The sequence below is a fragment of the Malania oleifera genome, chromosome 8 (genome assembly GCF_029873635.1).
Source record: "Malania oleifera isolate guangnan ecotype guangnan chromosome 8, ASM2987363v1, whole genome shotgun sequence".
Taxonomy (NCBI): domain Eukaryota; kingdom Viridiplantae; phylum Streptophyta; class Magnoliopsida; order Santalales; family Ximeniaceae; genus Malania; species Malania oleifera.
Genome location: NC_080424.1, coordinates 107,858,650 through 107,879,772, shown reverse-complemented (window position 1 = coordinate 107,879,772; position 21,123 = coordinate 107,858,650). Strand labels below are relative to the sequence as shown.

The window sequence follows — 21,123 nt, the reverse complement described above, 5'->3', positions numbered from 1 at the left end:
ATTCCTTCTTAGAATGATTCACTTAAATATCAGTGTTCTTAGTTTCTTAATACTTAATTTTAATATTTACATTATTCTACTGGTTGTTTGTTATTTATAGGGCTTGTGATTGTTACTTGGGTGGGGAAGAAAGCACTTCAGGTGATATCAGAGTTGATGATTCTTGAAGTGCGAGTGCAAAGTAAATGGCTGTAGAAAATTGAAAATTGAAATGTTTTTCTGAACAACCATTTTCTGTTGGAACTTTTATTTCAAGTGCTTCAAGGAAACTCCAACTGGTAATACAACAGGCTTTAGATAGCATATAGAATATTTCTTGACCACATTTAACTGAAGAATGTGAAGCAATAGTGTTTTGTGTTTTGAAATACTATGCTATAGAACATGTGTCCTAAATATTACATCTACTATGAAAAATGAAAAAATAAAACCAGAGATTCTAGTGCCAAAACAATGTTTCTTGGCCGCCTTTACAAGCATACAGAATGTGCAGCAATAGTACTGTGAAGTAAACTACAAAACATGTTTCCTAAAATATTACACATGCTATGAACAATGAAAGGATAAAACAAAAAAGAGCATTGCCAAAGCGAGTCAAGGCCTTGGTGAAAATGGTTTCACCGCAGTTCCCTTTCCAAGTGTGAAGCTATTATGGCCAATGGACTTATTGTCATGACGATCGATTCAAATTGGGGGCTGAGGTGATAATGGGATTGCTTCCATGTCTGAGAGGTGGTCATCCTGGTGGCTTGCATTCTGGAAAATAGTATGGGCACCCAAGGGGGCGCTTTGTGGGGATTCACCAGGGCTCCCACCCAAAGTTCTAGCAGGACATGGTCCTGTCTTTCCCTCCTTCTTCTTTAATGCATTCATATGCCACTTTTTTAGGGCCTTGGAAGTGTGTTCGTCAAATATGGATTTCTTCATTGTCGAACCCATCTGAAAATCCCCATTGAAAAGAAAACGAGAATAATGTACCCATTAATTACCTGATACTAAATTATTGATGCTGTCTGAGCAATATGTCCCGAAGATCGATTGACAACAGAAAAGGGATAAGTATGATGATACCTGAGTAACAAGGGCATAAAGTGGAAGTGTAATGTAGCTGCACAAGAACTGAGCTCCTACCCTGCCAAATTACATTCCCCATTAATTTCTTGTGTTTATGAAGCTAAAGATTTTGTAGAGGTAGCTTTCCTCAGGGATTGGTTCTAAATGCACCTGTTTTAAAATTATAACTTACCCAAGAAATACTCTTAAAATTATAAGTCTGAAATCATCATGAAAGCAAGATCTCAACCCAAACTCATACTGCACGAGAAGAAAGTATTCATAAACAAGTAGTAGATATTTTGATTAATGATTCAAGTAAAAAGAGGGAAATAGCACATTACCCATATCCAGAAGAAATATGTAATCTCAAAGGCATTCTGAAAATTAAATAAAATTGGTTTGTTAGAGATTGTTTATAGAACATTAAAACAGAAAAAAGGAAAAAAAAAATTCAAAAAATATATACACATGCACTTTTTTTATTCAAAAAAGGGGGGGAAAAGAAGAAAAAGAGAAAGTAGCCATCCTCTACGACTGCTTGTATTCTATGGATATGTTATCAGCATAGGAGGATTCAATTTAGTACCTGAAACAGGGTGAAATGAATGAGATAAAGAACTAATTCAGGCCAACTAAACCAGAAGTGCTTGTCGGAGACTTGTACAAGAGGAATCCCCTGGACTACTGCATGTCTTTCTTGAATTTCTACAGCCATTTGTGTTATAATGGCTTGAAGCTTTGTCCCAACTGCTAATATTACCTTTAACCAAAACACAGCTCTTTATCATCCTTTTTGAACTAAAAGCCAAGAAACAAGTAAATACCTAAGAAAATATTTCTTACAATTAGAGGAATTAAGGATGCCCAAAACATAGCATGCCAACCTGGAACAATTCAAAGGACATCATTTTGTGAAGAACAGTAGTTCTTAATTGGGTCTGAATTCGCTAATTAGCACCATTGCCAAACAGACAAAGAAGGAAAACTGACTCACCACTAACATTAATAAACAGATAGGTCACTGCTGTACCCCATAGTAATGGACTGCCGATGTCATGAAGAAAGCAACCAATATAAGAACTGCAGCACAAATTCAGAGCAAACAAAGCAAAAAAAAATGAATCTTGAAGAACACAAGTATTCCAAAAGTTTACCTGATTCCCACAACTACTTTGAAGTCATCTTCTAAGGACCTTTTTATATATTTTTGGAAATCGAACTTACTCCCAGGTGCTAAATGAACCTACATAAACACAACATAAAAGGTTTTACTCGATACAGAATTAAGAAAAAAAATTGAAACTCTTGCAACTAAAATACTCACGGTGATGAAACCATGGCGCATGGTCAAGTAATCAGCTTTGCGAACAGACCTGAAAAATTGTCGAAAGAAGCACACCTGCAAGAGTTGAAGAACTTCAAGAATAAAACCTCAGCAGTTGTCAAAAGGCTTTGGTATTCAGTCATATAACCAATCTTCAAGCGTGTGCATACTTCAAATATAAAATACAAAGAACTTTAAATTTTAACAAAATGGTCACTTCTACTGCAGCAATTTGAATATGCAAGGAGAACAGAAAAGTGGCAGTCAGCTACAAAGATCTTACAATATAGAAAAGGAAAGGGATTCTAGTCCAGAAACTGGTATGGTCTCTCACAAAAGAAGTCTCATGAGTAAGCCTGAATCTTGAAGGATCTGCACGATTACCCCTCACCAATTTTAGCACTAGGATATTAGAGGAAGTAAAGAATTGAGGTAAACACAAGTACAAAGTTATTGCTATCATCCGATAAAATACCATTTGAGAGCTCATAATCACTGACAGTCTCCATTTCCCACATCTTCCACCCACGAATCTGCCCAAAAAAAACGAACACTTACGAATAGCTTGGTTTTTCAAGGCCATTTACAAAATGAATATCAGGATCCAAGTTCTATTACAATGAACTGATTCCAATTTCAAACCCACCTGGAGTCTTCCAAGCATCATAGTTATGCAACTGTATATAACATGAAACACTGCCAAGAAGAATATGAAGATGTGCAACTGATGTAATCCATGATTGGACATAAGCGGCACAGACCCCTATTATGAAAATATTTCATTAGTAAACAAATTGGGAAGGATTGTTTATCATAATAAACTCGTGTTAAAGCTGTAAGGTTAAATTGAAATTAAAAAGAAAGAAAATGTTAACCACGACATTACAAGAACTTGGCCATTCGGCAAAACTGTTGAGCTTAAAATCATTCTTAAATTCCAAAAGTCAAAATTTTCAGATCAATCGACGAAGGTTTCTGGAATGAATCTCAGTTGAATAACCAAAATCACAATGAAATTTTTGAATCTGTATTCAACAACATGAAGTGCTAAAGAAATAAAAGTTTGTAATAGATTTTTGGCTGGGAACTGAAACAGTTCATGAAAATTTACCTCTTTGAGGTTTGAATCCATCTTACTTGACTTAGACACTACAATATATCTCTACTGCTGGGAATTGAGACAGTTGATGAGAATTGGCCTTCTTAAAGGTTTAAATCCATTTTACTTAAAACTGGGATGGTATATCCTAAATGGCAGCCTGGTGCACAAAGCTCCCGTGTATGCGGGTCCAGGGAAGGGGCGGACCACAATGGGTTTATAGTATGCAGTCTTACCTTGCATTATTGCAAGAGGCTGTATCCACGCCTCGAACCCATGACCTCCAGGTCACACAGCGACAACCTTACCATTGCCCCTAAGCTCCCCTTCTAGGATGTTATATCCTATTGATAATTTCCTTTGATGACCAAAATAATCATCTCATGATCTAAAGGAAAGCTCTTTCTAGAAATGAACTACTGAACCAGCCTGCACTTACTTCCTTGCAGTCAGGAGGTTCGCTATCGGCAGCTAAAAATCTGCGCTCATTCCATAAAAGCCTACGGTGATGTTCCCCACCGGTGTTTCCTGGTTCGTGTGCAGCTTCAGCATGCGAATAATCCCCTCTTTTGGGGCACGGTAACATGGTATCTGCGAGAGTTACAGGAATACAAACTTTGATAATGTAGACTTGACCGAACGTCAGGATAAGGGATATAAATCCTAGAACCATAAGCTCTGAAAAGGTAAATCCAAAGAGAAAGATCAATCAGTAGTAATCCACAGAAACCGTACAAATACAATTGGAAAATGGAGAATGAGTAATATTGTTGTTTTTACCGCTTTTAATTTTCTCGAGAGCATCAAACAACGCTCTCTTGCGTTTTTCTTCGAAGACCTGAAGCGAAACAGAACAGCAAATTGCCGAAGTTAGTAAGAGAACATTTTCCCTCCATTTACCAGCATCCAAACAAAACCAAAAGGAAACCTACTTCAGAAACTCAAAATCCTTCATTTCTTTCTCCCAGTGCATCAATCTCCTAACTCTTGACTGACCTAAAATGGGTCAGGGAAGAAAGAGAAAAATTTCTTCCGTGATCCATCGATCCAAGTGAAAATGTTTCGTTTTCATCATTTCTAGACCCAAAAATAAAAATCCCCTTTCATTTTTCCACTCCAACACTGGGGGTTGAAACCAAACTGTTCACCATTTTTTTATCCATTCAAGAATAAAAAACTATAAATTTCAGATTCTTAAAAAAAGAGAAGCCGCAAATTCAAACAGGAAAATTCCTAGACAAAATGTTCAAGGGGAAAATCACAAAAATCCTGAGTCTTCAAATACATGCACACATACATACATATATGCATACAAATGTACGTATCACCACAAGATTGCCACACAGAAAGGCCTGAAAAACAAAAAGAAACGAGGAAGAAGAAGAAGAACAAAAACTAGAATGCGGCTGCCTAGCCCATTAGGCAATTATCTTCTTCTTCCTCCTCCACCTCCATTCAAGTCATCAGCACCATTATTAACAATCACCAGCCCAATCATCTTCGATGTATGTAACCCATTTCCATCGTCATTATCATCATCACCATCCTCATGACATGATCTGACAATGCTCCATTTTTCTTTTACTATCTTCATCATCATTACCACCACCCATGTGTGTGTGTGTGTTCATGTAATTGTGTATAATTAAAGAGGATAATTTTTGCCATTGTAATTTTTACCTTTCCGACTTTATGAAGGACCTTCTCCAATAAAATCGAAATAATGACGATGATTGCACAGACAGCAGAAACAGCCCATGTGGGTGTCTGATCCAGCTCCCTCGATTCTCCCGCCATTTTCCAAACCTCAGCCTAATCAAGAACCAACCCTATTTTGATTTGGGTTTAATTTTTCTTCTTCAACAACAATAAACCCACCAAAAATCGAAAGAACAACATTAATATTAATTAAAAATCAATCTCCGTCGACGCAAGGCCAGGATATGATCCCATCCAGAATTGAAGAGCTAGCGCAGCGCAAATGCATTCAAATGTTCTTGGTTAGATGGTTGGAACTTGCAGAGAAGGTAAATTTAACCATCTATAAATAGAAAAGTACTTCGGGAGGATTCTTATTCAAAGATTGAAGAACCCCAGTGGTTTGTTTTGAGGAAGGCGGTTCAATTCGGAGCTAGACGGCGTACGATGGAATAAATAACGGTACTGAACCGGGCGGTTGTACGTAAGTGTTGGTTAGTTTTCCTTCGCTGCATGGATTTTCCACGTGTACAATTGCAATATTTTTAAATTGGTGAGCTTTGTGCTAATTGCTATATATATCCCACAATTTCTACTCCACTTATTGAATAATTAATGCAGTGATGTTATTTAAAAAAAAATTTTAATTTTAGAAATGAGTGAAAATTATTATAAGACTAGTCACTCTAAGACTTTCTATTTTTTAAATTTTTTAAAAATTATAAAAAATTAAATTAAATAATATAAGGACTAGTTGTAGATAATTATAAGGATCTTTTGAAATAATTATGAGTAGTTATAAAGATAAATTTAATATAATTATAAGAATATTTTGGAATAATTGTATATATTGTTAAAAAATATTTTAGAATAATCATTGATAATTATAGGGATAAAGTTGACATTTTCATAAAAATGACATGAGATTGAAGAATTCCATTTATAGTAACTTAAAAATTGTGAGCAATAAGAATGCAAACTCGGAAAATTTTTTTTGCATAAAATATGAATAAACTTTATTTTGGAAAACATCAAATTTTCATTAAATTAATTAGTAGCAATTGATAATTAACTAAAACCAAAGAACGTATATTATACGAAAATATGTTGAATTGTTGCAGGTAAGTTAAAAAAAAAAAAAAACAGGGCAGCCACTTTGTAAACGCAACAATAAAGCGGAGAAAAAATAGTTCGCCGTTGCCGGGGATCGAACCCGGGTCACCCGCGTGACAGGCGGGAATACTCACCACTATACTACAACGACTTGGACGTTAATCCGTAATCCATGTTTAGTTTTGACTCTAGTGCCAAGGATATGCGCTCGCCGGGGTAAAAGAAAATAAAAAGCTCTTTTGGATTGAGAAATATATTTAAGACATTTATAACTTTGTAATCAAACAATTCCATTTGACATTCAATACCTTGATTTGCATTTGGAAGTGGATATAACTCATTGTACCAAAATAACAAAATTTATAAGTTTTAGGTCTTTCTTAAGGTCGAAATATACGAATCATTCTTCTAACAATCTACATAAAAATTAAGCAATATCTTTTAATAAATAGAAGATTGTCATATTGTTATTATTTTAGTTTAAATTATTCTTGGCCTACTTTTTTTTTTGGTTCCTATTGTGCAGTGTTAATGAGTCCATTCATTCTTATTAATACGTTATTTGGCCTCTATTGTTTTCGGGTACCATGTCTTACTGCAAATTTATTCCTTCTTTAATTTTAATTATGAAGTTATACACGTTAACTGTAATATTTTTATTTTGATAATTTTTACATTTTAGATATGCTATCTCTTAGTTGCCCATTCAACTCCCGAAAACATGACTTATTTCATAGTTGTTTCATAGATCTTCCATTTTAATTATACGGATATTTTACAATTGCACAACTATGCACTTTTCCATTTTACTCAACCCAATTTAACTTTAAATATTACATCTACAAATTTTAATCTCTTCTCCAATTTTCATCTTAAGACGACAAATTAAATTTCATATATTTTGCCATATCTCTAAATATTTTAAAACATTTAATTCTTAAACCTTTTGCCCATAATTATTATATTATTTATTTTCCACCTATGCAAAAATGTTCAATTTTCATAAGATATTTTTGACTGTTATTAAAATAGTCCAATAACATATGTACATTCAAACGTTTTAGGCAATTATATATCCTCGAGGCAATTCCGATTGACCAATAAAAATATATTTCAATACGATTTTTTCCTTGTTTTCTCCTAGTTTAGCTAATCTATCATGTGTTAGATTGTCTTCTACATGTAAGTTTTCTTCTTCAGCAAGTAGAAAAGGAATGAATAAATTAAAATTTTCATTCCTTTTTTTTACCTAATTTATAACCCAAACACTAGTCATGAAATGCAATTGTAGTATCTAATCAAAATTCAGGGGGCATTTTGATAATAACAACACAAGTTAAATAAGAACCCTATGTTTGGATCTTGATATTACGACATGGCTGAGCTGTTTCTCAACAAACCACGTCAATTTGAGCATAAACTACTTGAGACACAACAATTGATGAAATCGAACTTATCACTTGACTGCGTCATATTTTTCATTCAGATTTTCATTACAATCCATTCATATTCGTTCTATTATGGAAACCAAAAATGATGCGAGTAGAAATGTTGTTTGTTGTTTGCAACTACTTCACTAACCATAACGACCAAATACTCATTGTATGAACATCATAACCAAAAATAGAATTAAAATAAATAAAAATGAGCAAGATGATACAATGTGACTGGCAATGCTTATGGGGAATAAAAACCCAGTACCTGCATTGGTTAGTGGGATTGTGGGAATGGCTTAGAGAATCCAAAAGCTGCACAAGACAGGAAAAACACCAAGTGGAAAAAGAGAATGGGGAAGAGACAAGGGTGTAAATTCTAACTCTAAATCTGAAAAACAAAACAAAAATGTTCATATGTCGGTTAAATGCTCAAGGAAATCTTGAAGAGAATTGGGTTTGTTGGGAATCATTCGGAACAAACACGGGAAGCTGTCCACCCCTCTGTGATCGACCTTGCTGATAATAACTGGAACCCAAACCTCTCCCCAGACCAGCCCCACTTCTATTCCCTCTACTCGATTGCTCATTCACAAGAGGGCCTCCAAAGAATATGGACTGACCTGTGTACAGAAGCTCTGGACCCGAAACCTGGGAAGAACCAATGTTTCGGGAGGCTGTGGAGACAAATCGTCCTGCGTCTTGATCCCAAGAGACCGAAGACTTCAACCTCTCAGCATTATCTGGGTTGGTTTTTCTTGAGGGAATGGGCAACGGAGGGTTGCGAACAGAACTTTCAGTCCCTTCACTTGCTTTGGCTGACCAAGGAGATTGATCCGCTGAGGATTGGTATATGGGATTGAAGTGATCTGTGTTTGGAGTGGGCTGCTGGGGAGGCGAAGGCGTGGGATTGTGAGTGAGGTGAGGACTGCTGAAGTTACTGATGCTGTGAGCACATGTTTCGACATCTTCCCTACTGGCGCGACTAGGAGGATAAGAGCTCTTCGAAGAAGATAACCTCGACACCCCAACTTTAGCATTTCTGCTGTTGAATCCTAAATCAGTACTAACTGGACTACTTTGTCCACTAATGTTGCTACTGGATAAATGATCAGCATCGTAAGGGTAATGTCGGGAACTTAATGGGCGCAGCACAGATGATGATGCTCTGGCTTTTGCAGCCGCTTTAATTGCCTCATCAGAATCCAACTTTGCAAGCTTCCATGCGCTGATTCGGACAGGACGATGCGGTACTCTTTTTCCCTTGTCAATCGGCTGTACTGCATCAGGATCTACAGTCGATGGCAGGCGCCCAGGCTCAAGATGAGGAATTATTTCATCCTGCTTGTTAGAAGTCAAATTTGAACTACATTAATTCATCTAAGAAAGCAATAAATTTCTCTAATAAAAATGTTGGATTATTTTCCGAAATATAATTCAGGATGCAGTGCAGTTGCCTTGGAAGTAAACAAATGTGTTAGTAGCGGCAGTGCAGTTGCTAAATTTACAACAAATCTCTATTCATATATTTATTTTTTTCAGAATTTGGTTCCATGGTCTATGATCTATTATTTTCTATCCAGTAAATCATGTTATACATTACATAATATCATTAACTATTAATATTTTATATTTCCTTGTTTATGCATTAAGCACATGCTCTTGAAGCACAAACATAAAAATTTACAATATTAAGCAGTAGAGTAGAATGTGTCACTTATGCATAAAGCCACGAAGTAGACATAATTCCAAGAGCAGCTGGGCATTTAAATCACAGAATATAGCCACCAATTTCACCACCATGAACAAAACAAGGGACAATAACTCAACTCCATGTGGTGACTAAAGGAAGATTCAATAGCCTAGGGATAACTATAAAATAGTTAATGAAAACAAGAGTAGAACTAAATGATTTTACTTATAAATTTTATTCCGTTAAAATTAATGAAATACATCCCTGCATTCAAAATTAGTTACAGGTTGACCGATTCAAATTTTAGAATGAATGTATGAAATTCAATGAATTGAACCAGCTTATTTCCAATATAGACTCAAACGCCTTTTATCATAACATCTAAGTTTTCAAAGATTAAGGTGACTTTATTTTTTTTTAAAAAGTATTCAGCATATTCCACTATTTAATTTCTCAACAGACAACCACACTACCCTGTACACTAACCAGATTTTATATAAAGTACCTGGTGCTCCATAAAGATTCTTGGAGGGGTACACCAAGCACCTTTATGTTGCAAGCTCATCCCAAGGGAGCTCTTTCCGCTTGTGGCTGTCACAGCTGAACTGGCTGGTGAAGATGGCATGCTTTGCTGATCTCCTCCATCTAAAGATGGACCGGGAGGTTCACTTTGTGTTCTCATGGCAACAACATACTCGTAAGTTGTGATACCCTGCAGCAAAATATTGAGATTGCAAATGTTATCATGGCAATGACATACACTTAAGTTGTGATATCCTGCAGCAAAGATTGAGATTGCAAATGTTCCTGCCATTGAGAAGAAGAAGAATCAAACCTTTCTAATCAAAATCATGTGAAAAAAGAATAGTTCTCCCAGAGGCACAATGGCTAGAAAAGAAACAGCTGTACATAGAGCCTGAAAAGAAGGGATCCCATTACTTAGGTGATATAAAACAGATGAAAAAAGAAATTGCTTACTTATATAAAACAATTATGGACGGCCTAGCCAAAAATAAAATGTGGATAAAAAATTGACATATAAAAGCAATCCCTTCAGCCATCATTACTGCATATGAGTGGCAGAACATGTTCTGCAAAGAACATGGGTCCTCCTTGGAGGATTTTTTCAATTAGAAAGTGGAAAAGAAATCAAATGGTAAGGTGGAGTCAAGTAGGGGCCAGTGCAATTGTAAGGTCTAATCTATATATCCAAAACCAGACTCAGTTTTCCAATATAACATATATGTGTGTGCAGGTGCAAAGTCCAAAAAATTATGAAGGCAAAAGAGGCATGCAGCATACCACCACTGTCGCAAAAGGGGGCCGGGAGAATCCATCTCCAAGTCTATCTATTATCTGCTTTTCCGTACTCTTTCGATCCACAAAGCATCGAACAAGGACAGCAATGCCGATCCCAAATTCAACTAAAAGCTAACACACGCCATGTGCATGTGTAACCACAAACATGCAAGAAAAAAACAACTTTAGAGAGAAATGGGGAAATAAAAATGAGTAAATGAAGCCTAAATCAAATGAGACAGAAACAGGCATCTTATACTTCTTATTCAACAACTTACCCAGACCAGGCTCAGTGCCATAAGGCACACAAATGTCATATAATTTTTCCTCCCCACACAATTATTCAGCCACTGCATCACACAAGCAAATAAATTAATTTTGACAGAACAGAAGCAGATAAAACATATCAGACCTGAAACAACATAGGCAGGGTGATTGGATCTACTTCAAAGAGAAGGGGACACTCCTAAATAAAACATGTTCGAAACCCAGAAACAATCTTAAGCATACATTCCTTCATTGACAATATATTTTAAATATTTTAACACTCCACCCCACCGCTGAAATCTCCCCAAAGGGCAAGGAATGTGTTGAAAGATCGCACGCAATGCCTTTGACCACATCTGGAGAACTTTTAAGGCATAAACCATTTATATATAATTTGACAATCTTAACTTCAATAAGGCACAAGAAAATAACAAGAACAAATATTTAACTCACTCGACAATGATGATCAAAACCATCAACACATTTGTCACAGCTTCTGCAATGTTTACTAAACTTGTGTACCTGCAAATGAACAAAATCAGAACCCTTGTTTTTTTTTTTTCCAAAGTACAATAAAATCAGAACTTGGAAACATATTTTACTTCATTCTAGATTTGTTATTACCATGATTTGTAATTCAAACAAAGGGAGACTTATGAATATTGTAAGGAACATGAATACCACCAAATTTTAAAACAAAAATTTACTTTACCATAAAAAATGAGATAGTGTAGGAAACCAGTTATAAATTGCAGTTTTTTATAGCAACTTGTCAATAGGAGACATCTATAGAACAAAATTCAACAAAAATTTACATTGTGGTCAAGGCCATACATGACTCAGGCCATGGCCACAACCAGCAATTGGTGGCACAACAAAGGACATGGATTGCATGCTGAGGGCTATTGACTGCAAGATCAGGCTCAAGGCTGCCCACTGCTCAAGCCATCGAGGGCTACAGTTGTAACCCCATGACAATGGATAACATGGCCATCTGTGGCCCAAGCCATGCGCACAGCCAAGTCCATCGCATGGCCAAGGCCATTAGTGGCCACAGCCATGTCCACAGCCAAGGCCATGGATGTCACAGCTAAGGCTGTGCATGCATGAGGTGAGGATTGTGAGGCTTCCAACATCCTAATGTAGGGGGCATAATGCTTATAAGCTTAAAACATTAGTATATAATTTAAACAATAAATGACTTTGTTTTGGAAGCATCTAGAGTTTCCTGCAGTTATTATTCACTCATTTTCTGAATCATTTTCTTCCACATAGGAGAGAGAGAGAACTGCTCGCCAGGGAGGGTGGGACTTTCTATTCGGCTAATGACTCAACCATAGTGGCTGATCATCCATTAGAGCATTTAAGCCACAACCTAATTCAACCCCAATTTTTTTTTTTTTGAAAAAATCTTATAGGTCACAAATAAACAGCACTTCATTTTGCAAAAACAATGAAAAGTGCATTGTTTTATTTTCTTTATTTTTGCTTCCAAATCTGTTCACAATGCCCTATTGATGAGCCTTGGTATGCATCCTGTACTCTTCACACATATACAACCATGCCTCAGCACCTTGCCTCCACAATATTTGAATTGCTGCTTACAATAATCATATTTACAAGAAGAGGGGCAAGAGGCAATATCAAAGAAAAAAATTCCAGATCAATCCAGTCAACTCAAAGCACTGCATCAACTTATTCAAGTTTCAAACTCCATCCAATGGAACTTAACAAGATTGAATGTTTGTGTCTCAGAACATCCCTCAGCTCCAAAAAAAAATGAAAGTTGACAAACAATTATGAGTAACTTGATCAGATCTAAAACCCACAGCCACGATATAACAAAGGGACATAGTATACAAGTGAATTGTATACAAGTGAACTCTTTGCTGAAAAAAAAATCATAATGAAATGAAATTTGTGAAGAGAGTCCTCTACCTCAGCATTGCACAATGTGCAGAACAGAGCATCTTCCTCTCCTGATTGCAGTAATAAATCTTCGTCTTTGCGGCAATCTTCTCTTACAAGAAAGCCACAAAAGAATCCTGCAACTTTTGAGCAACAATTTGAACCATGCCCAATATAATTTCCTCCATTCTTCAATCCTACGTTGCTAGGATCTTCAATAGAAGATGCATTACCTGATCATACACCATGAAGGTTTCAACTACAGCAAACTAGTTGTAAACATAATCGATAAGTAAAACATTAAAAAAGCCCTAGGAGGGGTTCAACCCACATATTATGGTCATTGATCAAACTCCAGGGTATCAATCATATAATGATCCACTCTGGACATTTACGGTTGGATACCCATCAAATGGTAGACATTGACCACTTTAGATTTGCAATTCTCTAATAAGTCATATCATATTCACTAACCAGGCAGATCTGTGTCATCATGTGATTTATTAGTTGATGCCCTGTCAACTTCAACCAGAATTCCTGGATCAGCAGGATCTATAGCTGTGCATCTAACATAAAGTATGAATACAGATAGTGCCTGTGGGGATATTCAGACAATAAGATACCAGAAATGTGGGGAACAAGGGAAAACATAGAATAAATAGAGTTGTATGATGCTTACCAAGAGGGAGTAAATGCCAATAGCAACATATTCATAGATATCTCTTCCAAGGAAAGGCGCAAAAAATGCATAAAATGCAACAGATAGCAAGAAAAATACTGTTATAGCCACAACCTGCATGCCAAGAAAATGCAAATAAATTTACAAGCTTCTGAATCAAACAAATGGCAGGTGACAATCTCATTGACTTATCTCATTGAATGGTAAAAATAACCATACAGGTTCCTACTAAAGAATACACTAATTGTAACTTAGATCACTCTAAAGTCTAAACACTCAAGAAAAAGTTGCAAAGTTTGCAATGAGAAGATTGTAATTTGAAAGCTGGTATTGAAATTACACAGGCTAAAAGATAAAATTATACATTTGACTTTTCAAGTATACAAAACAACAGCATACATGTAATTCATAACACAACAAAGCAATTTAATAATTTCTTTCTAAGAAAAATTAAATTCATTAAAGGCATCAGGGGGGGAGGTGTAACCCTAGGACAAAAAACAAATTGCATGCGGACAGTCAAGAAAATCAAGAGCTGCTAGGATATTCACAAAATGCTTACCATAATAACCATTTTTAGCCAAAATTCTATAAAATTGCTGGGGGCCAATTCTCTACCCTCGAAAGCTCTCCTATTTCTCTCCCTCCACACCAGACAAAAAATGGTAGCAGGGATCAGCTGTACCAAATATTTTTCTCAACCTATATGGTTGTACTTGTATTCCTTTCCAAACCCACAATTCACCTTTAATAGAATACAAAGTTTTAAAAGGCTCAATCAAGGCCACCCTTAAGGCGTGGCAGGCCTAAAACACCTTGAGGCTCAATCTAAAATAACAAATTCCAAAAAGGCTAATGCATTACGTGATGAGGCTTACGCATTTGCACAAATGGCACTCCTCTTCCTTTGATTAAGAGTAGAGATTCATTTAATGGGTCAAAGAAATTCTCCAGCTCCCAGTCATTAGCTCCGCTCCTGAAAATCACTTTCCAAATTATCTTTCTGCCTTTCTTTGATACAGAACCATCCTTCTGCCCGAGTAACTGTCATTTGAACTGATCAGGGCCTCTTCGTTCCCGATTGGGTTAAACAGCTCTGGAAAATTACCCTAAATTAATAGTTCATGCTCTACTCACAAGACATGCAAACAGAGAATATCACTTCCTCAAGAGCAGAGGAAGACAAGGGTATTACTTAGATGGAACAAAAATGCCAACTCTGCATGAGCACAATATCATTTGAATTTGGTCAAATGCTGTTAAATAGTGAATGACATCCAGCTCTGACACCATCGGAGAGGGTCTACCTAGTTTCCACCCAATATAGCAGGAAATGGTTAGTTCAACATAATTCTCCCGTCACCGAGATCTGCCATTTTTAGCTGCGAAGTGGGGATTCTAAATCATATTTTGGCTCTAAAAGCTAGCAGAATACAGACAGCGAGGCATTATTGAGGAATGTAGGTGACCTTAGAACTCCCATCTGATTCCATTTCAACTCCAGGAAAATAATTCCAATGTATATCATGTTTGCCAAAAAAATTGGATTTTTCGGTACAGTGGATTGGAATATAATAAGCTAAGAATAGGTAAAATGATAAGACCTGGTATTTCATTGGAATGCTGAATACTCATTCGGAACACAAAAGTGTGTAACGCCTTTCATGATCACCATAATGTATTAATATCCCATGACTCATTTCAGCTGCTCAGAAATTGTGGCCAAAGAAGTGGTAAGATCTATGAATATTAAATTTTTTATTATTTTCATCTGATGGAAGGCCTGAAGGCCCTTCCTCTCCATTTTTTCCCCCTTCTTTTGGGGGCAAATACTAAATAGAGCAAGTCAAAATTGATTTCCAAAAAGCAAACTAGCAGAAAAATAAAACTTAAAATTCAACTCCTTTTTTGTTTTTCCTATTTTGCTCAGTTCAACCCAATGGAACAAAGAAATTTTCGCAAAATTTCGTGCTTTCATTGGGATTATAATCTTATTCTCTAACCTATCGGATACGCAAACCACCAACAGGAAGAATGTCAATTATGTCATGTAGAAACGCCAAAGCATATCACATAGAAATAATAAAAAAATTCCTCCAAAATTCACACTATCATGCTCTTACATCACATAAGAACTCAAACGAGATTCCACACCCCATTCCTAAAAATAAATAATAATAATAATAATAATAATAATAATAATAATAAGCAAATCGTGAATCAAACAGTTCCTCATGCCCACATTTCAAACAATTTCGCACAAAACATAAAAAGCGTTTAAATCTTCACCTGGAAAGTGTGGGCAGGGAGCTCCCATCCATGCCGCCTAGCCATGATCAAGAACGACGCGCAAACGGGTTAATTAACAGCATCTACAGTTTAAGAACGTCACGGAGAACAAGAAAGGAAGTAGCTCTAAGCCAAACCCAAAGCCAAAATCTAAGTAGGAACTCAGACTAACAACTGGTTTACACCCAAAAGTTTCTACAATGCTTCGTGAAGTTTAATATCAACCCAGATGCCAAAACCCAGCTTGAAGACGACCCACGAGCTTGGATTTCAGTTCTAGGGTTTCCAGAGCTGGAATCATCGATCGGGGAGCCGAGGAAGGTGAATTGGGAAGTTCCCACATTTGATCAAACACGTATTTTGACCGCCCGTCTTATTTTATTCTACATTTCTGGTTTTCGAAGCACGGAAAGCAAAGCAATGCTTGTCCTGCAGGACTGTTGGTGCCGGCGTCCCATTTTACTGTATTTGATTTGCTTTATAATTTGCTTATTGGGATCACAAACGAACCCTAAATTTACAAGAATGTACATCACTCTTCCTCTTCTTTTTTCCTTCTTTTGTGGACATCTTCTTCTTATTTGTGAAAAGAAGAATGTGAGTATTCAAGAAATTTACAATAAATTTTGTTTTTTTAAAATTAAGAATGAAAATGGGAGATAAAAATTTTTAACTTAATTAAAAAATAGAAATTATTTTTTTGATTCATGTGTTTCAATTATTTGAATAGAATAACTAAATTATTTGAACAGATATTAATATTTTTATGATTGTAAAAAAAAAAATAACATTATCACGATGAGATGAATTTCTATTTTCCTACCTAATTTAGTAATTTCACTCTCTTCCTATATTTTTTTTAAATTTAAATTTTAAAAATGAGTTTATTATTTTAATATCCGAGCATCAAACATTGAATTTATTCTCGTTCCTATTTTATATTTTTGACGGTTTGAAACATTGAAATAAATACGTATTACTATAAATTTATAAAAACAGTAATACAAAAAAGTACTAAATTTTATTCAAATTTTAAAAAATATTTTAATTCAAAGTTTGGATGACTTCTCGAATAAAATTTCAGTGTATTCTTACTCTTATCGATTAATTTTTCATATTAAACATAACCTAATTTTACTTGATCTAAAAGCAAAATGCATATTTGGTCATTAAATTTCTATCCCATATGGGGAAAGAAAAATCTTAAAAGATGCTACAAGTTGTTTCTAATATTTCATTGAATCACAAAAATATCATTCTCTTTTTAGGGAAAGAGAAATCTTAGGGATGCCAATGACTTTCTCTAGGGTTAGGTAATAGTGAGTAAGACCATCCATCCAAACTCCTTTGGATTGTTTCATTGTTTGGTACTCTGTACAGCACAGCCGCCCTTCTAAGTCAAATAAAAATTTGGTCCTTTTGTTGTCCAGTCCAAATCAAAGATTGGTCCTTGTCCAAATCTTTTGCCAAATCAGCCTATGGCCTAATTCATTTCTTGCATCGTATTCACCCCCAAGAAAGTAATAATACTAATAAAAAAGATACAAACCAATATTTATAACACGATGCCAACTTTTTTCTTACTGTTTCGATATAATAACGCTTATTTTTGGATTCTCGGTTCATTAGTTTACCATGTCTCTATAAAAATAAAAAGCATTTCTGAATAAATTTGAAAAATCAGCTGCAAAAATTTGACATATTTTTTGTTGAATATGTTTCTTCATCTATATAAGGTGGTGCTCGAGAACATCAATTTTAGGGTTTTAAATTCAAATTTGAGTGGATATAGAATAAATCTAATGTAATTTTATATTATGTTTTGCTCTCGACACAAATTCAAATTTATAGTATGAAATCTAGCTTCTAAATATAGGGTAAATGTATTTATATTTTGGTCCTTTAGATGTCCTCATTGGACTTGAACTATATAATAAGAAGTAGTCCATCTCCCATCCCTTATCTTTTCTCACCCTTTCCTGTATTCGAATTCAAGACTTTCAACACAAAAATTCCAAACTTTAGCTATTACATTGTCTTCTAATAGTACCCACAAGTGCATTTTCAAGTAAACTAATTTTATTTTTACCGATAACATTTTTCATTAAAGTTTGTCTTTTAAATAGATGTGACATTTTTTCAATATTAAAGATTAAACCTGTTACTAAAACAATTTTTTTTACAAAATAATAAATAGTCAACTAATAAAGAGAATTTAAGTGTTGTTATATTTAATTGCGAAAATGTACAAAGTCATAAGTTACAGAAATGATCAATACGTTTCGTAAAGATAACAAATAATTGAGAATTTACTTTTTATAATCTTCCCTTACAATGCATAATCCAACAAACTTAACACTAAAAAGTAATTAATGAGATGGTCAAAGAAAAAAGATTCAACCTTCCTCGAGGAAAAAAAAAAAAAAAATTAAGGGGCATTGGTAAATGGTAATTATATGAAATTGTATATTATGAAATTTGACTTTGGAGAATAAACTATTAGTGCCTAATGTTCCATTCAAAGTGGACTTTGATTTTCCATCCAAACATTGCCTTGTTTTATTGCTAGTGCTTTCTTGATAAGCTTTCCTATAATTTTTTAAAGGTATGAGGGGGAAGATGAACCACTAATTTAATTAAATATTGATGCTTTGTCTTAATGTATTGGATACATATTTTTTATTTTCAAAACTTCCCCTATATCAAATGAAATATTAGGTTTACCATAATATTTTAAAATATCATTTGTATCCCCTAAGGGGTCAGCGTTAATATTTGCATTAGTTAATTATATAGGTGTGCTCATGGAGAGTGGATTTAGTGAGCATAGCCAAAACAACATCACTGAATTTGGATTATTTATTGTATTAGGAATGAAATTATAAAAAAATGGTTTTTTGAAATTTATTCAGGTTCAAAATTTAAGGAGATCAAGAATTTTACTCGGAAAAAGAAAATAAAAATAAAAATAAAATTATTTTTTATTATATTTTATCTCTTATCAAATACCATTTAAAATGAAAAATTATTTTAATATGACAACAAATTACAAAAAAATCTAATATTAAGATTGTGTAAAATTAAAATTTATTCATTGATTTAATATATTTTTTATTTTCTTTCGTACTTTTCTTGATAGCCAAATATGAAAAAATAGAATCCTTCTTATTTTTGTTTTCTTTTCTCAGTATTTTCCAAACTCGAACGAGTCATAAAAGAAAAGGAAGGGAGGAAGGAAATCTTGACTTTGTGTCTATATTTTGAAGTCAATTTGGTTTTGATTGATGCTTCCAATTGGTTAATTTGTAATCCATGCCCCTAATTTTTAATTTGGTTAAAAGTTTTGTTAAGAAGTAAGATTAAATTTGGCCCTAAGACTAGTAAAATTTGAAAAAATAATATATATATATATATATATATATATTGAAAAGGAGTCTATTTAACTTTTTGTAAAATTTTTAACCCTCTTGTTAAAAAGAAATCGTTAAAAAGAAAAGAAAAGTTGATCTTATATGATTAACGAAAAAATATATAAATTGATTGAAATATTTAGAATTGTCAAAATAAACTTAACATTTTGCTAGACATAAATAATACACTAATAATTTTACAATATTTTTAAAAAAATTAAGAAAAATTATTCAGTAGTTTTGGTCTGATTATGACACTTGAGGTTCCTGTCTTTTGCCTAAAATCAATTTAGAATTTTTTTTTTTTTTTTACTAAAAGAGGGCGGCAGCTCCATTTTTTTATTAATATACTCTCACTTTTGCAGAGGAATACCGAGGTTAAGTGTGAAATAACCAACCAATTACAAATAAAAAGGAAACAAGATATGAAGATACATAATGGTTCGATGTCACAAGACCTTTGTCACTTATCAAGAAACCTCATTTAAGTATCTACTATTTAACAATAGGGGTGGCAAAATGAGTCACAACCCGACGGGTGACCCATGACTCGCTCATTTAAATTAGGTTTGGGTTTAATACAACTGACCTATTTATAAATGAGTCAACCTGGATCCGACCCATTTATTAAACGGGTTAGGCGGGTTTGGGTCCGGTCACCTTAAAAAAAATGGAGTGTTTTTTTTTTTTATAAAAAAAAAATGTCATTTTATGTGATACCTTGTGAAAGAAAGACTTAAAAGGATTAAATATTACTATTCATATCAATAAGATGCACATTTCTTTTCTGAAGTCTTCCCATAAGAACTCCACAGTTAAGCGTGCTTGACTTGGAGCAATCTTGGGATGGATGACCTCCTAAGAAACTTCTCAGGAAATGTGTGAGTGAGGACAAAATATACTGAAAATGACATGTGTTAGTCTATGGGGTCAGTCATTAGTCCGATAAGTCTCAGCCCCCTATTATTTGGTCCAGGTGGAGGAGGAGAGACGCAGTCCTGCCTGGTAGACCCAGGTTGGGGCGTTACAAATGGTATCAGAGCCATTACCTAACTGAAAGTATGATGAGATTCACATCGCCTGGCTTTGGAAATGTGAAATCACAACGAGGACGTTGCGTTCTGTAAGTGGGGGAGAATGTGATATCCCGTGAAAGAAAGACTTAAAAGGATTAGATGTTATTACCCATATCAACAAGGTGTACCTTTTCAGGAAATGTGTGAGTGAGGACAAAACATACTAAAAAAGGACATGTGTTGGTCTATGGGGCCAATCATTAGTCCGATAAGGCTCACTCCCCTGTTGTCTGGTCCAAGTGAAGGAGGAGAGACGCAGTGCTTCCTGGCAGACCTAGGTTGGGATGTTATATTTTATATGAAATGTTTTTAAAATTTTAAAATCAATAAATTATATTTTTTAAACTTGTGACCCGTTTATTGTTGGGGATAAATCTTGGAGCAATAATCACACACGAAGAAAAAGCAAACACATCCACAATGGAACACTGGAAATTACGTGGTTCGGTCGAATCGACCTACGTCCACGGAGCACACATCACTGCACTATATTGGAAGAAATATTATAAGGAGCCTGACTGCTTAACTCTCTCTGTCTCTCTTTTTCTCTCTATCACCACAATTTTCATGACGTACAACACAACCTCTCTGCACTCATAGCACCCACACCTCTCACATACACTACTCTTCTCACGCTACACACACCTCACTGCAACACAACACACTATATATATAGCCATGAGGAGGTGGAGTGGTTAGCAAGAAATTCAAACATGGTGGCTTAATGTCAGCCATGGTAGGCAAGGTAGGTGGAGGGCTGTTGGTCTCCATTTACTGCA

General features: G+C 34.9%; 2 protein-coding genes and 1 non-coding gene across 3 annotated transcripts; all 3 read right to left on the bottom strand.

Annotated features, from left to right (window-relative positions):
- Window positions 1-684: 684 nt before the first annotated feature.
- Window positions 685-5,279, bottom strand: LOC131162888 (MLO-like protein 9). The gene is made up of 15 exons (XM_058119496.1): window positions 5,160-5,279; window positions 4,260-4,317; window positions 3,919-4,157; window positions 3,027-3,143; window positions 2,856-2,913; window positions 2,664-2,752; window positions 2,381-2,455; window positions 2,211-2,299; window positions 2,051-2,100; window positions 1,900-1,940; window positions 1,643-1,816; window positions 1,398-1,433; window positions 1,247-1,314; window positions 1,072-1,132; window positions 685-939 (listed from the first exon to the last, which is right to left on the bottom strand). Exons 1-15 carry the CDS (start codon window positions 5,274-5,276, stop codon window positions 685-687), a joined length of 1,527 nt encoding a protein of 508 aa, XP_057975479.1. The 5' UTR covers window positions 5,277-5,279.
- A 1,090-nt stretch (window positions 5,280-6,369) lies between these two features.
- Window positions 6,370-6,441, bottom strand: TRNAD-GUC (transfer RNA aspartic acid (anticodon GUC)). The gene has a single exon. It is a non-coding gene; the product is annotated as a tRNA-Asp (tRNA).
- Window positions 6,442-7,844: 1,403 nt separating this feature from the next.
- LOC131162231 (protein S-acyltransferase 21) lies at window positions 7,845-16,443 on the bottom strand. Its single transcript, XM_058118497.1, has 10 exons — window positions 15,859-16,443; window positions 13,570-13,683; window positions 13,365-13,485; window positions 12,921-13,123; window positions 11,436-11,504; window positions 10,994-11,065; window positions 10,719-10,847; window positions 10,252-10,332; window positions 9,922-10,128; window positions 7,845-9,064 (listed from the first exon to the last, which is right to left on the bottom strand). Exons 1-10 carry the CDS (start codon window positions 15,901-15,903, stop codon window positions 8,156-8,158), a joined length of 1,950 nt encoding a protein of 649 aa, XP_057974480.1. The 5' UTR covers window positions 15,904-16,443; the 3' UTR covers window positions 7,845-8,155.
- Between the last annotated feature and the right edge of the window lie 4,680 nt (window positions 16,444-21,123).

Excerpts from the sequence above, each read along its gene's own strand:
- LOC131162888 (XM_058119496.1), bottom strand. The coding sequence starts at position 5,276 with ATGGCGGGAGAATCGAGGGAGCTGGATCAGACACCCACATGGGCTGTT. Across the intron at positions 3,144-3,918 it reads AACCTCCTGACTGCAAGGAA|GGGTCTGTGCCGCTTATGTC; the intron begins GTAAGTGCAGGC and ends TTTTCATAATAG. Across the intron at positions 2,753-2,855 it reads TGATTATGAGCTCTCAAATG|ATCCTTCAAGATTCAGGCTT; the intron begins GTATTTTATCGG and ends GTAATCGTGCAG.
- LOC131162231 (XM_058118497.1), bottom strand. The coding sequence starts at position 15,903 with ATGGCTAGGCGGCATGGATGGGAGCTCCCTGCCCACACTTTCCAG. Across the intron at positions 11,066-11,435 it reads GTTTTGATCATCATTGTCGA|TGGCTGAATAATTGTGTGGG; the intron begins GTGAGTTAAATA and ends TGTGTGATGCAG. Across the intron at positions 9,065-9,921 it reads GAATCTTTATGGAGCACCAG|GATGAAATAATTCCTCATCT; the intron begins GTACTTTATATA and ends TCTAACAAGCAG.